The 16977-nt window shown below is 37.3% G+C and overlaps 2 protein-coding genes across 2 annotated transcripts in view; both read left to right on the top strand.

The window, feature by feature from the left end:
* The window catches only part of CDC14A (cell division cycle 14A), a 69087-nt gene extending 60965 nt beyond the window's left edge, over positions 1–8122 (top strand). The window contains exon 16 of the mRNA XM_015831603.1: positions 5667–8122. Within this exon, the coding sequence (XP_015687089.1) occupies positions 5667–5696 (30 nt within the window). The 3' untranslated portion in view covers positions 5697–8122. The remainder of the gene's footprint in view (positions 1–5666) is intronic.
* Positions 8123–12121: 3999 nt separating this feature from the next.
* Positions 12122–13174, top strand: GPR88 (G protein-coupled receptor 88). Its single transcript, XM_015831600.1, has one exon. The coding sequence runs from the start codon at positions 12122–12124 to the stop codon at positions 13172–13174; it is 1053 nt and encodes a 350-aa protein (XP_015687086.1).
* The last annotated feature ends 3803 nt before the right edge of the window (positions 13175–16977 follow it).

The following is a 16977-nucleotide window of genomic DNA, read 5'->3' as shown; positions in this document are numbered from 1 at the left end:
ATCACCATTTGTAACTTTCCCTTCTGGCTTCACATAAGCAAAGTCATTGGACAAGCCTGCAGGGAAGGTTACAAGTTGCTCCTGCTGCCTTTTCTCCTGGGGAGCCGCCTACGGAATGCGAAATTCCAGAGGTCTCATAGTCCATTGTGTATTGCAGCATCCCCTCCCTAGCCCCCACACACTCTCACAATGCTGCAGCTCAGCTCACTTCATAGTACACACCTGCCCACTGGATTCTTCGCAAGCCATCCAGGACTCATGACTTCCAGCCAGCTTCCCCAGTGACTCTGCTTGTGGAAAGCTGGCAGGAAGTCACAATCACATAAGGTCCTTGCTTACTGACCCATGATTTTTAGTTAACAGCAGTGAGAACTGCCATAGTTGCCATCACTAGGCAATATGGACTCATGATATTGCACTTCATGACTGCATTGCTTGATGATGGCAATTCCAGTCCAAATTACTGTCATGAGGTAAGGATTACCTATTACCTGTAAAATAATAGACCAAAAAGGGGGAAAAAATCAGTATTGGTTCTCAGTCTACTCTAAATTTAGTCTTATGTTCTTGTTTAGAATATATATTTCCTCTGTGTGAATGAAATGGATTTCCTCTGTGTGAATGAAAGTACATCTGACTAACACCATTTTACCTAACTTAAAAAAATACCCCAAAACTGGTGTCCTAAGATATAATTTAAGCCATATGTGTAGGAACTATTATCTCCTCTGCAAAAGCCTTTGTTGCAACAGCAAGAAATTATAGCATTTCAAGCTTCAGCTGTTATCTACCTACTTGGACTTGTAAAATTTATCTCTTAGAAGATCAACTTTTGAATGTAGTATGAAAGTATTAAAATAAAAGAATTAAGGCATCTATTTTATTTATTTTACTGATCAACATGAGTTCATTTTGTTGAGAGCATCTGGCATATATCACACTCTGTTTTAAAAAGAATTCTTGAAAATATTTTTTCTGATGAAATCATATATTACACAAATTTGAAACTAAACTAATCTCAGGATTTTATTTTAAAATAAGTTCATTCCAGTCGCCACTAAAAAAAAAAACACACCAAGAACAAGTATGTTTTCCATACCTGAGAACTTGTTTTTATAATTAAATACATTGACCACCAGGAAGCACCACGTGATCATTGTCATCCTTATTGGGACTCCTCAGATGTGGGTAGCCAGATGTTATTCTTTGGGGTTCAAATCCTGTGCTGGAAATTGAACTCATGGATTTTTGCCAGTCAGGTGACTTCATGCAATGCATTAGCTTTAGAAGCTATCCAGGCCCTGCAATTCAGTGGTTGTAAGAAGGAATACCTAGAAGCTGTCAGAATGGTGTGTGTGTGTGTGTGTATGGGATTTGTCTACTTTTATGCAGTATGTATCCTATGTGGTGTTCTCAGTTACCTTGACCACCAGGAGGCACCATGTGACCAGTTTTGTTCTTATTTACATCTTTCTGCTCAGAGAGCTTAAAGACACAGTATGTACCATTCTGTCTGTTTTTATAATACATTTCTGCAACATAGTACATAAAATGTAAGTTATTTTTGGAAGATAAGAGCATGTTAAAAATAGAAAGTTCTTCGTAACTTAGATCACAGTTGTTTTGTTAGAATATTACATAGTAAGAGAAATCCAGGCAACATCCCGAATGTTTGAAAAGTTAGAGCAATATAAAGAGAAAATATATTCAAACATAAATATAAAAGATGACATATTGCAGTGGTTCCTTGTGAAACAAAGTGGATCAGACCAATATTTATCTACCCAAAAACATCTAGCCTGGACTTCACAGTACTCATAGTTTCAGCGCATTAGATATTTGTTTCTAGTCTAAAAGATGATGGTAACTTGATTGTTATTATGAGCCATGGTGGTGCAGTGGTTAGAATGCAGTACTACAGGTTACTTCTGCTGGCGGCCTGCAATTCGGCAGTTTGATTCTCACCGGCTCAAGGTTGACTCAGCCTTCCATCCTTCCAAGGTTGGTAAAATGAGGACCCAGATTGTTGGGGGTAATATGTTGACTCTGCTTAGAGAGGGCTGAAAAGCATTGTGATGCGGTATATAAGTCTATGTGCTATTGCTATTATTCAATGTCATTAAGTTCCATCCACTCTCTTACTCTAAGTAGCTGCTACCAGTAGTAAGAAATGGGATTGTATAAATCCATCATGGTTTTGAGGACAAGTGTGAGGAGAAGATATTTGTTCACTGAAATGGTCTTTACCTGCTTTCCTGAGTAAAAGGATGTTGAAAGACATAGATGCTGGCTATAAATGCTACATTTGCTGCTGGGTTTGCTGAGAAGTGTTTAATTCACTATGATATATTTATATAGCTGGAAATATCAAAATACAGTGCTTTTTTTGTAAGAAAAAAGGTGACGGAACTCAGCCCCCCCTCCCCAGCCAGGCCATTCCTTGATCAGCAATCTTTCACTCCCCTCCTGAGCTGGACTGCCATACTATGGCGGATGGGATGGGTGGGGTAGGCCTGGTCCCCCTCCACCATTTTGGAGCCAGGGGGGAGTGATGGTGAATAGCTCCGCTGCTGCTGTGTGCCACTGGAGGAGCTTTCTTTAAGCTTCGCCTCGCAGATCACCTGCCTGGGCACAGCCGCTGCCTCCTGGTCCTCTGCCAACTCTCCCGTGAGTTGCGCCGTGACCGGGCGGCACAAGCCTCCCCCGGTGCCTCCCTCCACCAGCCCTTTGTTGCCTGTCTTGGGGAGAACGGAGAACACAGCAGCTCTGCGCAGGGATGCAGAGCAGAGAACAGCACTTGCTTGCTGCCCTGCATTGCCCGCATCTCCCTTCTCCTTTCCTGCCACTTCTCCTCCCAGCACAGCTCCTCTCTCTTCCCGAAAGCATTTCTTTGCTAACCTGCTTTCCAGCTCTGGTGTGTTTCTCTTCTGCTGCAGGTAAACGGAGTTTGTGGGACTAAAAATGTTCAGTCAGACTTCCAACTCTTTGCGAGATCTTTTTTTTTTTCTTTTTTCGAGAAGTTGGAAGGTCTGACTGAACTTTTTTTAGTCCCGCAAACTCTGTTGAAAAAAGGTGCCGGAACACTGTTCCAGTGCGTTCTATGACAAAAAAAGCACTGTCAAAACATATAATATTTTGTTTTAATAAATATAACATGGCACACATAGATAATAAACGGAGACATGTTAGTTTACATAAATTAAAAAGCATACTTGACATTGTGTAATTGTAGTAGAAAATCAGATTTAGGTTTATACATATTAGCAGAAAAATTGAAAACAAATGAGTAAACTATCAAGAGAGTGAATTTAACCATAAGTGCCAATTTATGTTTGAAAATACCAGTATTGATTGAATTAAAAAAGAGTTGTCATATAAAGTCACAACCAAATTTGAAGTCCATCAATCTTTCACTCTCTTCATCGAAGTAAAACTTCAATTCCATGAAAATATTTCTGAAAATATATATTGAAGTTCATTATTATTGTTGCTGTTATTGCTCTGAGGAAGAAAAGGACAGCCTTTTATATTTCATAGCGGATCAAGATAGAACAGAACATTATATCTTGACAGTACAGAATAGAACAGAACATTCTATCTTGACAGAAAAAGATGGAACAGAATATTCTATCTTAGACAATGAATGATGCAATAAAATTGACATTTGATATTTGAAGTACTCTTTAGTTGCTCAGTATAAGTGTACATATTTACACTTGTGATATATTGCTATTTTCTTTTGTGAAAAGGCACAAAGAGGTTATAATCCTGAGAATAGGTACCTTTCCTCATACCTTCTAAACCTGCTCACAAAAGTTCCCCATAAAATTTCTATCTTAAAAATGAAAAAAAACAAAACCCATTAGTAATATATGTGACTTACTTAGAGAAAGCTTTAGCAGCCTCAGTGGAATAAAATGTGCGGATTTGAACAATAAATGTAGATAATAAGTATGTGATAATTGACATTTCTTTCACATGGATGGAAAACAGAAAAAAAAGACTGGAAACCCTGCTAGGAAGCATATTCCCTATTATCCATGCTTTTTTCTGATTTTTAAAATCTCTGTTGACTTGTATAAAATAGGTAGACATACTGTCTTCACACAAGGATGTTTCCCAATGTTGCTGAATATACACGACATGCATTTTTAAACCAGCCCTATGATTTTGATTGTACTGGATTTATAGTACTTGGTTTATTTCTCAAAACTTAATTCAAAAACTTCGTTCTGACAAATCTGTGTGTCTTTTCAGTTTAAATAATTAGGTAACACTGATGAAATATACTTGAGTATTCACAATTGAAGTTTTACTTCATTAAGCTGATTCTGTTATACAACTGTGCTAATTTGCATGCTATTTTTTGCATATGTGCTGGCTTTGTAAGGTCACCCAGGCAATCTAGCGAAGTCTATCATTTGCTGGCATACAAGGGGAGGAATTTCTTCCTGTTTCTTTAACTGGAAATAAGTCCAGTTGTCTTTACTGGAAGTTATTACCAGGTAAATGAGCTTATTATTGAAAAACACAGAAATCCTATAGATTCCATGCCACACTACCACTAGAGAGACAAAAGTAAGCTGAAAATTACTTTCTTTTTGTAGAGAAAATATTAGCAGTTGAACCAATATTTGTTACAGATATCAGCAGGAAGAAGCACAAATTATTAGAAATTAGATTTTCACGGCAAGCTTTAAAACTCTACTAATTTTCTACCTGTCCCTCTTATTGTTGCTTACATTAACTATACCTTCATTTTTATTTCTTCCTCCATTTTCTTCTCTCAAATGTATATAAAGTGTGTCGTCATCTTTTAAAATATATTCCTGCTTGATTCATATTTGAACAAAATGAAACTGAAGAATACTTTCCTTATGGAAGCTGAAATGAATGCAATTAAGATACAATACGATTTTCTGTACAGAAGTGAATTTTTAGAGATAATTATGACTCTGCCCTTTGTTTTAAAGCACTTGAAAGCAAAGGCAGCTAGAATGTTCTTAATTAATAAAGACAAAATATAAAGAGCTATTGAATGCCCAGTTTCTGTGCAACTATTGTCTTATCACTTTAAAAAAAATAATTTTATAAGGTTACCCAAATATCTGTTCTTTTCCATATGTCTTTATTTGAATTTTCATAACACAGAAAAAGTGCTTATTACAATACTTACAAATATTTATAGGTTGCTTTCTAAACCTGGAGGTAAAATGAACAGGAGCTGTTATTCTGTTAAGAAATAAAATTCTTAATTAAAAGATCATGAGCCAAGGTATCCTTTTCTTCAGCTCTTACTGTTGTTTTTTGCTCTCTGAAGACAAGGTTACCTCAAGGCTCCAGGCTTACATCTAACAGGAAGGCAAAAGGCCTTACAGAAGAGTGGAATAGGGAATAATTCATAAACTTTATTTATCTAAAAAGATGTATATTGTAGCTATAGTTTTGAACTGGGGTTTGGGGTTAGTTTCAGGTTAGTGATTTACAGCTTCTGGGCCCATCATGTGAGTTTTGTTATGTTATACTTGGATATATGTGTCTTAAATTCTCTAAAGCTGTTTTTTTTTTTGTGACAGCAAATGTCTGATTCTAAAAAAGTTCGTATGATTGAAATTGAAGTACTTTTAACTGAATCTTAATACCAGCTTTTGTTTTTACCTACACAGTCCCTTCAGTCTGAATATGTTCAGTACTAAAGCCTTACTGCTTCGGTGAAAGCTGGACATCTCTTAAAAATCATTTTTCTTCAAAGAGGAAGAATGTTGAAGGAGACACTTCACTGGAGAAATACTTCTTCATACATGATTAGAACTTAACCCCCAAATCTTTGCGTAATCAGGGACTTCAGTAGTGACTACTGCAAATGCGTTGTAATTGAACTTCTGAATATTACAATTTTGTGTGCGGATCAAGATTTTAATATTGAGAATACTTCTAATGAACTGTAGCAATAGTTTATAATGATGGTTCTGGGTTCAGTATTATAATGTATATGTATTGAGTAAAAGATGTGTGTCCATGTGTACACAAAAACATGCATATTGTATAAAAATAGAGTATATTTTGGTTTAGAATTCAAGGTGGGGTGGTGTTTTTTTTTACCAAAAATGTGTATTTTTCAAATATTGTTTTATACTTCAAACGTGAGCCAAGATCCAGAGAAACGTGTCCATCTGCAGACATACTGGGCAAGCATGGCTGATAGTACTTCACACCTTGTGAGTGTGACTCCAGAGACCCCAAGCATCTGCTCAATTATGTCTGCAGATTTGGAAGCAGAATTGTACATCTCTTGATCCTGGCCATACCAATCCTGCTACTTGTTGGCTTTATTGTATCTGTCTATCACTGTGCTTTTTACTAGTGGAAAAAAATATATATTTGTCATACCACTTTTTAATTTCAGATGCTGATGTTTAAAATGTTCATTTTTAAAGGTCTGCAGGAAGTCTGTAACATAGACTTGCCTTAGCATCTTTAATTACAAAGAGAAACTAATTTTAATTAAAATCTGTATCTCTTAACTATTGTGCTCTACAATTTGTTTGTCAAAGGGTTTTACTTCTTGTGTTTTCCTTTCTGTATAGCTTTGTCTAAAAGTTGTATAATGTTACAACATGAGAAAAAGGTTGTCATAGCAGGGAAGATCTAACATACTGATTGAATTTGTAAGACTACAATGTCATCTGATTTTCATTGGGTTATTCAGTGAAATAAGAGAGACGACTTTTCTTTTTCTTATAAATTGAGACCAAGAGGCAGGAAGTCTTTCACTCACATTTTAATTATAGATTGCAAGAACATTTTAAAAGCTGTATATAACTCCTTATTTTCCACTATTTTTTATACATTCAACCATACTATCCATATTATTCTTTGCAAATGCTGTGAAGCTAGTGGCTAATGTAATCTTGAACATTTAATTCCCAGTTCATTTGAAAGCAGAGGAGAATGGACCACGAGCTGCAAATAGTCCCCAGTTCCATTTTTGTTCCCCAAGAACACCCCCACTTTAAGAGTAAAATGCCAATTTTCAACAACTTAATTTTTGGGGGCGGGGCTGTCAGTTTGAGAAATAAGGAATAGAATATGTCCATCAAGCTTTTATAAGGTTTAGCACTTCTTCCTTGTTCCAAAGGTGCTTTTTCACAAGGCAACTGGACTTTCTTGTTTTTCTTTGAAGAAAAAAATAAGGTCTTTCTTTTCTTCCTTGTTCCTTCTCATTATTTGTTCTAATGATCTTACCATGTCACTGGCTAAGAGACCTTGAGGTCCTAAACAGCAAAATATAAAGAAAATTGAAGTACAGCCCTCTGACTGTAAAACCTTATCTGCCTCTATTCACAATTATTTTTGAAACTGCATTGTCTTGGGTCTGTAGTACTAATTTAGTGCACATTCTGGATGCGCTAATTGATAACATTCACATACCATTTGTATTATGATCACAAGAATGCTCCCCTATTAATGGCTACCAAGGAAAGAATATTTTTTTTACACATTTTATGCAGCCATTCCAGTCTTCCTTGTGCAAACTATATTAACCATGGATCCTGTGGTTAGTCAAAATACTCTTATTTAATCTAAAAAAAGGAAATTATCATTCATTGTTTTATAACAGGTTAGTATGATAAAATACATTCTCATGTTTAATATTATGGTTTGTTCTGAATCTGGCAACTTAGGCTTCCAAGTTGGAACAAAATGCACAGTTCCAGTTAACTGGAAGTTTGCTAATTTGACGAATCATGTCAAGGGGAAGATCAAAGGCTGATAGATTATTTCATATCAACTAGCAATGATTGGGTATTTAAATATTTGAGGGAAATATGTAGTTCTAATTATGATGGCTAAATGTTTGGTGTTTTGTTGTCAGCTGCTTTAATTACTGAATGCAATATTTTATCAAATGTACATCAAATGTACTATATATGAGTGAATAGTAGGCAAATTCTAAGGTAATTCTACCTCTAAAATTTGACATGTATTTTGTTATTAAACTACTTATGAGACAGATGTATTATTTTTCCAATGTAGAAATATAAATGCTAATGAATGTCAGAATTATGCATAGGTTTATTTTAATCAGATATTATGAAATACAATACTATTGTTAATACCAGCAATTTGTTGTCTCGTTATTGACATGCTTGAACCATGGACCTTCTTGATCTCGTCTGTTATTTTTTTAATCTCTACTAGGAATAACCTTCAGCATGTAGAATATGTTTCCTTATAGAGAACAGCATTAGAGTGGTTAAGCAAAGATACAAAGTGGTTTTTTTGAACTGGAGAAAAAGTTGAAAGTAATGCAAATTATGGAGGAAAACAATTTTTAATCTATATTTGAATATAAAATTTAGTTTTAAAAAATGATCGAATTGGTAAGCAATATTAATGGTGCTTTCTTATTTCAGTGTGGTCATAGTCTCTGAACTTTGTTATCTGTATTTTATTTAAAAGATTCCATTTTATATTTTCTCGTGAAATGCAGTTATTCTTATAAAACATTTGGAACTATTAATGCTTATTTTTATATCAGAGTAATAAAAATTTACTTCTGTTCTTCAGATACGTTTGTTGCCATTCTCTACGCAGCAATTTGTAAATTGAGTTCCTAGCTAATCATTTTTTTTAAAATTGGGTAAGATTAAAGTAGCATTTAAAATATTTATCTAATTATTTCTGTAAGATTATGTGTACATCACCATCACAAATCAATAATTTGCAGTCTGTGTTACTGAATACCTAGATAAACAGAAAATAGTTCTTTTCTGTGCTGTACTGGGATCAGTAATAGTGACAATGGGAAATAATTTGTTAGATTTATATACTACCTTTTGTTTAGGAACTCAAAGTGGCAGGCATTATTTCATACTTACTATTTAATTTAGAAAGCTGTCTAACTCGCAGTTTAGGCAGTTTATGTAATATGCTATTGAGCAAAAATCAAGAACATGGTGTATAACCTCAAACTAACCAGAGGGAAGTTCAAAAGTAATGTTAGAAAGTATTCCCAGAAAGAGTAGGAGAAACCTGGGACCAACTTCCAGTGAAGGTAGTGGATCAATCATCAATAACTGAATTTAAACATACTTGGGATAAACACATGTCGATCATCTGACAAAAATTAAAAATTAAATATAAATAAATATAAAAATAATAATTAAAAATATAATATGCAGTTAAAAAGAAAACAAGAAACAAACTCAAAAGGGCATATTCAATAGACTCCTAGGTCTTTTTCTGCTATCAGCTTTCTCTGTTTCTACGTAATTACAAAGGGAAAAAAAACATTAAAACAATTACAAGAGAAAAGGACATGTAACATCTGGACAAAACCACTCATTACATTACAAAAAAGCATCAGGCACTCAACAACAACCTAACCCCAAGTCTGGGAGCAAAACCAACTTTTCAATGACTTGTGGAACCCTTGCAAAACGGGAACTATGCATATCTCCAAGGGAATGCTGTTCCAGAATTGCTGTTACACAAAAGGCCACATAGGAATATTGTACAGATGGTCCTTGCTTAATAACACTAACTGTGACCAGAAACTCTGTCATTAAGCAATATGGTTATGTCAAAAAAAACCAACAACAACACATGACCATGCTGCTTAGCAATGGCAGTTCCGGCACCTCCGGTTGCCATTGTTAAGTGAGCACTATACAGGTAGGTAAGCAAGGATCTCGTATGATCATGACTTGCAACATTCTGCTGACTTCCTCATTGACTTTGCTTGTGAAAAACCAGCAGGGAAAGTCCCAAATCACAATCAACGTGACCGTGGGGATGTTGCAACAGCTGTAAGTACAAGGACCAGTCATAATTTTCATTGATTCAATGCCCTCATAAGTTTGAATGATCACTGGATGAGTGGTCATTAAACAAGGAACATCTGTAGTCCAAGGCCTCCATCCCATGCCTATTCCAGGCTACAGCCAAGGCTGTGCCAAATTGCTCACCAGATCCTCAGGGAAAATCCCAAGCTCCGTCTAGAACCCAAAATGGTCTTTAAATTGTCTGGGATGGGCCAATCCAGCATGCCCTGTCTTCCTTAGAGCGTTGGTGACATCAAGTTGGAAGAATTTTGTCCACAGGAATTGACTGATGTTAATATTCTCCAATGACACATCACATCATAACTGCTGTGTGAAAAAAGTAGATTAATTATTAGAGTGCAACTCCTGGTATATGTCAAGCCTTTGATTATTTGGAACAGATGCCTGATTGTCAGGATGGCCATGAGCCCTAAGCTGCTATGGACTCAATATCCCCTGGAGCAGGGTTCTTCAAACTTGGCCCTTTTATGACTTGTGGACTTCAACTCTCAGAATTCCTCAGCCAGCATGCCTGGCTGAGGAATTCTGGGAGTTGAAGTCCACAAGTCATAAAAGGGCCAAGTTTGAAGAACCCTGCCCTGGAGGCATATTAAAATCCCTGAGAGCTACTATCCTCATAGAGTCCACCACCAACTCAGTAATGGAATCCAGCAGTTCCAACAGGAAAGATGCTATGCTGCAGGGATGGCAGTACAACAGTAGTAGTCCCAACTGTTCTCCAAAACCTGAGTTCATCTAGAAGTTCTCATATCCAGTTAGATCAGGAGTGGTGATTTATGGCCTTTTTATGAGTTGTGGACTTCAACTCCCAGAATTCCTGAACCAGCATGGTTGGCTCAGGAATTCTGGGAGCTGAAGTCCACAAGTCATGAAGGGGCCATAGTTCCCCACCTCTGAGTTACACCCTTCACCCCTATCTAGTACTACTGTCAACCAGGTTTTCACTACAGTTACTTTCTTTCTTTGATTTTTATTTTCTTGAAAATGATGGAACAGGCTTCAAGGAAGTTAGGTCAGCTGTGAGTGAAAAAATATATCAGTCCAATTTAGTTACTCATTTCTGTATTTGTAGTTTCAATTTGTTTCATTTCCATACAGGTTTCAAAACTGGGATCAAAACGGCACGTATTTTTCTGCAAATTAATACATTACACAAAATTTCAAACATCTACATTTGAAAAGTTGTGTAATATATTAACTTTACACACAACGTTACTTAACGTAGAGGAGATTATATTAGCAGGCCAGCTCAGTAATATAACAATCCTTGTTGCCAAGGAACAGGAAGCATGTAATCAAAGGAGGGTTTGAATATTGCAATTAAGACATGCTCTAAAAAATTGGGTCATATATTTTGAAAATGGTAGAAGCATTGAACCATAAAACAAACCTAGAGTTAAGAATGTGTGTAAGCAAGAGTTTTTGTACAGTTTGTGTTGAACAACAGTGGTAGGAGGAGGGCAGAAGAGCAGGGAACAGAAGTACCATCTCAAACAAAAGGTGACTCAGGAACCACAGTGGGTGGAGGGAGGGGTAGGGGGAGAAAGATCAATTTCTGCAACAGCTGCCTTTTCAGAGCAAGTTGGATTTTCTTTTCACTCCCCTTCTCCCTCCTATAGTCTCTGAATAATTCATAAAGATCAGACGCAGAAGCACTACATCTTCCTGGTGCTGATGTAGATACAGCAAGCATTTTGAGAAGCTCAAGAGAGAGAGCCACATCTTCAGATGCACTGCTCAGACCTCTTAGGATTTCTGGTATTTCTTTTCCTTCTTTGAGGAATGTTCCTCGTCTTCCAGTCTTAGGATGCTCATTGTTACCTGAGAAGGTCCTGGGCATCTAGAAAGGGATCTATGTGGTTGAATTACTTTTTGCTCTGGATTTATTTTTTAATTTAAAAAAAAATTTTTTTTTGCTTATTCGCAACTGCTACACTTCACGCAGACTACATCTTTCTGGATCTCGTTGCTAGTTCAGACAATGCTGCATCTTCCTCGCTTTATTTTCTGAATCCCATATATGCTTTTTTGAGTCTTGCTTATAGTCGAATCTGGAATGCTCGGGGAGTTTTATAGACTTCTCTGGGATCCAGTTTGTCTGCTTCTCTTAGATGTTATCTGCATTCTTTGGGATGCCTTCGACTTTTCCATCTTTGGCTGTCTGTTGTGTATAGTCTTGTAGACATGTCTTGATTTCTGAATTATCACCTCTAGAATCAAGCAGGGAATATGTTTGTTTGAGGTTCGAGAAAGTTTAACTTCTCTGCAACAAGATGGTCAATACTTCTTCCTTCTCCTCTTCCCGGAGCTCCAGACCCCTACAACTGTTCCTTTGTCATGAAGATTCCCTAGGAACTAGGCTGCCTTTGTCTCTACTCTATCTGTTGTTGGCTATCTCTGGAACTTTATCCAACTTCATGGTTATTTATATGGTCTTCGCTTCCAGAAAGCTGCATATCATCAGCAATGCTTTCATTGTGAATGGTTGTATCGCTGACCTGAGTGTGTGTGGTTTTTGGATGCCACAAGAAGCAATGCAGGGATTGCTACCTTCTGGTTCCCCTACGGCTCATTCAGAAAGCTACCGCTTACTCCGGATGAGTCTTGTTGCTCTTGGGCTGTTTGTTTCATTACTTTCCCACCTCTTGGTGGCCCTCAACCGGTACGTGCTCATCACCAAACCACACATCATATACCAGACTGTTTATCAGAGGAAGCATGCTACTTGGATGATAGGTTTCGCCTGGCTATTTGCTCTTCTCCTTGCCTTGGTTCCACCAGGATTGGAAACATGGCAACCGATCCAGCAAGAGTCTAAAAATGCCACCAGTAACAACAGCTCTAACTATGCAAGTTTAGGAATAGCCCTTGCTATTCTCAGCCAGACAGTTCTCCTGCTCCATTGCTACATGAGGATTGTGAAGCGGGTTCAAGGCAGCATCAAACGGGTCAGTGTCCTTGACTTCCATCTGCTGCAACAGTTGCCCTTTCTCAATACTACTGGCCAACCTCCCCGTCGGGCCCAGCGCCATTTGAGCAGCATCTCTGTGTTGGTCCTTTGTCTGATATTCCTCCTGGCAACCCAACCACTGGTGTGGGTAAGCCTCCTGAGCTTTTTCTTTCAGCCTGCCCCCCGGGGGCTGCAGTTATCCAGCTGGCTCCTTTTCTGTTCTCTCTCTGCCTTCAACCCACTGCTCTATACTTGGAAGAATGAAGAATTTCGGCGTTGCTTGCGCCTAATACTACATGGAAGAGAAGGTAGAACTGTAGCAGTAGCTGCAGCAGAAGCCTCTACAACTCTTCCGATGGTGTCTCCTCCAACCTGAGGGCCATTACAGATCAGCACCAAGTTAGAATGCACAGGGAGCTTAAAACCTCAGTGATCACTACAGCATCCTTGAATGAAAAAGTACTAGAAGGAAGTTGCACTTGGAAATGACTCACTGAAATGGAGACTTCAACTCCGTAAGGAGAACCTTTTTATTGAGGAGAAGTTCCTTTAAATAGGCTTGTCAATGTGGGAGAAAAGTGTATGTATTTGTAACAAAGTACATTACTGTGTGGAATTTTACAGGCGCTCGCTGTACACAAGCTAAAGCAAGCATTTCGTACCACTTTGTACCACTCAAATTGCTTATAAATGTCTTAACTATAAAGAAGTATGGGGTTTGGGATGTATGTGTATATGCATGTGTGTTTTGTTTTGGCCAGAAAATATATGCATTCCTTTCTTGGTTAAATAATCCTCCGAAGTATTAAGGTGAGACAAAGGAATTGTCCTTGCATGGAGATAATGCTGATAGATAATAATGAAAAGGATCCCAGGATAAATGTCTAGCATCTCCACATTGTACCCCAGCAATAGAATTAGAAGAAGAAAAAAGAAAGAAAGAAACCTGCACTTGTGACCTACACAAGTTGTCACCAGACAGGTCCTTGATTTCAAGGCTTCCTTCTGTATTGAAAGTATGCATGAGAATTGGATGGTGGGAAATCCTGTATATTTTCATGATTAACAGCATAGTAGTCTTGATTTTCAGCATAAGGCTTATCCTTGTAATAAGCTTAGAGCAGGGGTGTCAAACTCGCAATGTCACGTGACGTGTCGCGACATATCGCAACTTTTTTTCCATTGTCGGCAATGGGGTGGGCGCAGTTTTGCCATGATGACGCATCCAGCCCATGGGCCGGCAGTTTGACACTCCTGGCTTAGAACAAAAGTCTCTAAACTTGGCAACTTTAAGACTAGTGGATTTGAATTCCCAGAATTCCCAAGCCAGCATGGAGAACGAATTCTGGGAATTGAAGCCAACAAGTCTTAAAGTTGCCAAGTATGGTGACCCTTGAGCTAGAGAGTGAGTGACAGAGTGAAGCTGAGATGACACTTGTGGTATCATGCAGACTTGGGGAAGTGGCTGGCTTAATATGGCTGAGCTACATTTTTAGGCATCTCACTTCATTGCCTGTGGTCATCTGACTGCTGGGAAGTAAATTTCAGGAAGTGAATGGAGACCCTAGTCTGATATCTCACAAGCTTCCCATGAGGCTATGTTTAAGATTGTCTACATGGCTATGAGCGCTTGTATAGACAAGGAAAGATACGAAGAATGAAGGAGAATAACTGTAATTTAGGGAGTCATTGGGTTTGAGTCTATGAGCACACGGATATCTAAGGGCATCCTCAAGCTTCAAGAAGCTGTTTTGTGGGGTCTGCTCTTTATTATTTTTCTCCCTGTTTTTAATCTGTGCTACTTTTGCAACTCTTGAAATTCTCCCAGGCTTATTTAAACTGTGCTTGGACTTAGTCTTATGCTTAGATGATGTTATTTGTATGTAAGAATAGGCACTCAGACAAAGAATTCACAGATGGTATTTAGATTTAACTAACACAAGAAATTACAATGATAATCATATTTCCTCTTCACTGTTTTGAAGCTGTGTCAATTTCTATGGAACTAATTATCAAAAAAGTAATCTCAGCTGAAAGTATTCATTGTAAAGAGTTAAATGCATTATTCTTTTTCCATTGTTGTATATCATTTTAAAAGTTATTACCCTATTTTAACTCTGTTGAAACAAATTTCCTTAATGATATTTTACAGGATTTAAGCAATTAAATACAACTTCATAAAAATACTTAGATATGTCTATAGTTTTCTAATTAGATCCAGACAACTGCTGTATCTTACAAAAAAAATGGAGCACTGAGATTTAATTTATTCTGCTCCAGTAAAATATTCTTGACCAAAAAGAACATTCAAAAGGTGTTTGATTTAGGCAAAGCTGGTCTGGGACAATGCTTTTCTTGTGACACATCTTGGATACACAACTCATAGTCATAGATCAAATCTTTCTTCGTGATAAATTGTATCTGAACAATGGAAGCCCTGTTAAATTTTAACTCAACAATGATACATTTGCTTTTTCTTAAAAGTGAAGCATAAGTTAAATGGTATATTTGTTTATGAGAAGAGACAAAACTCAACCTCACGTGCCAATATTACAGCATGTTTATATGCTCTGCCACACTTTAACTCGGAGACATTTTGTTGTAACTTCAGTCTTGTAATGTAGTTGACTTTTTTTGCTGAGCCCTCAGGAGATGGAATTGTGTGATAAATATACTTTTTGTTGCTTATTCACTATGTGGAGAAAGAGATGGCTTTTGAATCTAGACCTATAGCCCAGGTCTAACCCTAACCCTTGGAATGACCATCTGGTTGATTACTTTCATCCTGTGATTCAGAATATCAGCCCTTACATAGAGTATACTATTTTTGTAGGTACAAATCACCTACCTCTGCTTTTCTTCTTTCCTTACCTGAAATTTTCTATCTTGCTTTAACATTTTCCTCCTCCAGAATAGAAAGACAAGGAATATTTGACAGAAGGTAGGCTGCAAAATTAAGCCTCTTGTGGGATATGCTGTGAATTACAGTAAAGTAACCCTGTCTTATGTATTTCTGTTTCTGCTATTGTCAAAGATCTAAAAGGAAAAGTATTTAGTGACTATAACATTTTTCAGTACTATTTAGTGACTGCTTTAAACAAAATGTACATCTTGAAAGTTTGCTGTGTATGTGCAAATAATTGTTGAGAATCAAAATTTGGGGGCAATCTTAACTTTGCATACCAGCTTTTGTGATGTAAGGAGAAGCTAGGGTAGCAGAGACTGTTATTAAAAATCTCAGAAGCCTTGTATTACAATTTTCTGAAAAAATAAAGGACCTCTATTTATAGTGCAGCCTCCTTTATGACAATGCCATCTGCACAGCAAATTGCAACAATAAGATGAAAACTCTAAATTGTAATTAATCAAGTTAATGTTTTTTTAAGAGTTCAGAAAGAGAAAGAAATATATTTGGAAATCCAAGAACACTTTCTATAGGGTTGGAAGAAAAATCTTCAGGGTCCAGTCAAAGCTGGGAATAAACAAAATGGAGACTGCTTAGGAAAGAAAGTCCAGTTTATTTAGTTGCCGGAAACTTCAGTGACAGCAGCATGTTTCTTAGGTGGCTGACAAAATGGAGCTGGGAGAGGTGGGTTTTTATACCTTTTTGGGCTTTTGTACTTGGAGTTGTTCCTGTTCCTGTGGCATTGTATTTTAGGCTCTTCCCATTTCTGCGCAAGGAACTTTGACCTGGGGTTCAGTGTGCCCTTTTGGTATTCTAATGGTGGTGGGTTAATCCTCCTAAAGGTCATGTTCCTTGGAGACTTTATTTTTCTAATCCCATCAGCTCAAACCTTTTCTGCGGCTATGGCTGAAAGCATTTTGCTTATGAATAGGTGGCCCAGTTTTTCTGAATAGGATTATCAAATCTGCATTTCTACAGAGCTGGCCTGCTAAGTTTCTGCTTGGGGGAGAGGGAGAGGTTTCTGCCTTTTAAGATTTTCTCCCATTATTCCTTTGGGAAATATAATATAATATAATATAATATTCTGCCTTTTTAATATCCCCCAAAATATTTCCTTCTCCTTGTCTTTTTGCTGCCATCTAGTGTTTCTGGCAATTTTTGGAACCCCAGGTATGGTTGTCTAGCTTTGCTGCAGTTCAGTTTGGCATTCAAAAGCATTTCCTTCCACTCTTTTCTTTGATAATTACCTTTGACCGCATGTTCCTTGTATATTC

The sequence above is a fragment of the Protobothrops mucrosquamatus genome, unplaced genomic scaffold (assembly GCF_001527695.2).
Source record: "Protobothrops mucrosquamatus isolate PMUCROS unplaced genomic scaffold, P.Mucros_1.0 scaffold_267, whole genome shotgun sequence".
In the NCBI taxonomy this organism is placed as follows: Eukaryota; Metazoa; Chordata; class Lepidosauria; order Squamata; family Viperidae; genus Protobothrops; species Protobothrops mucrosquamatus.
This window is presented reverse-complemented; position numbering and strand designations above follow the sequence as displayed.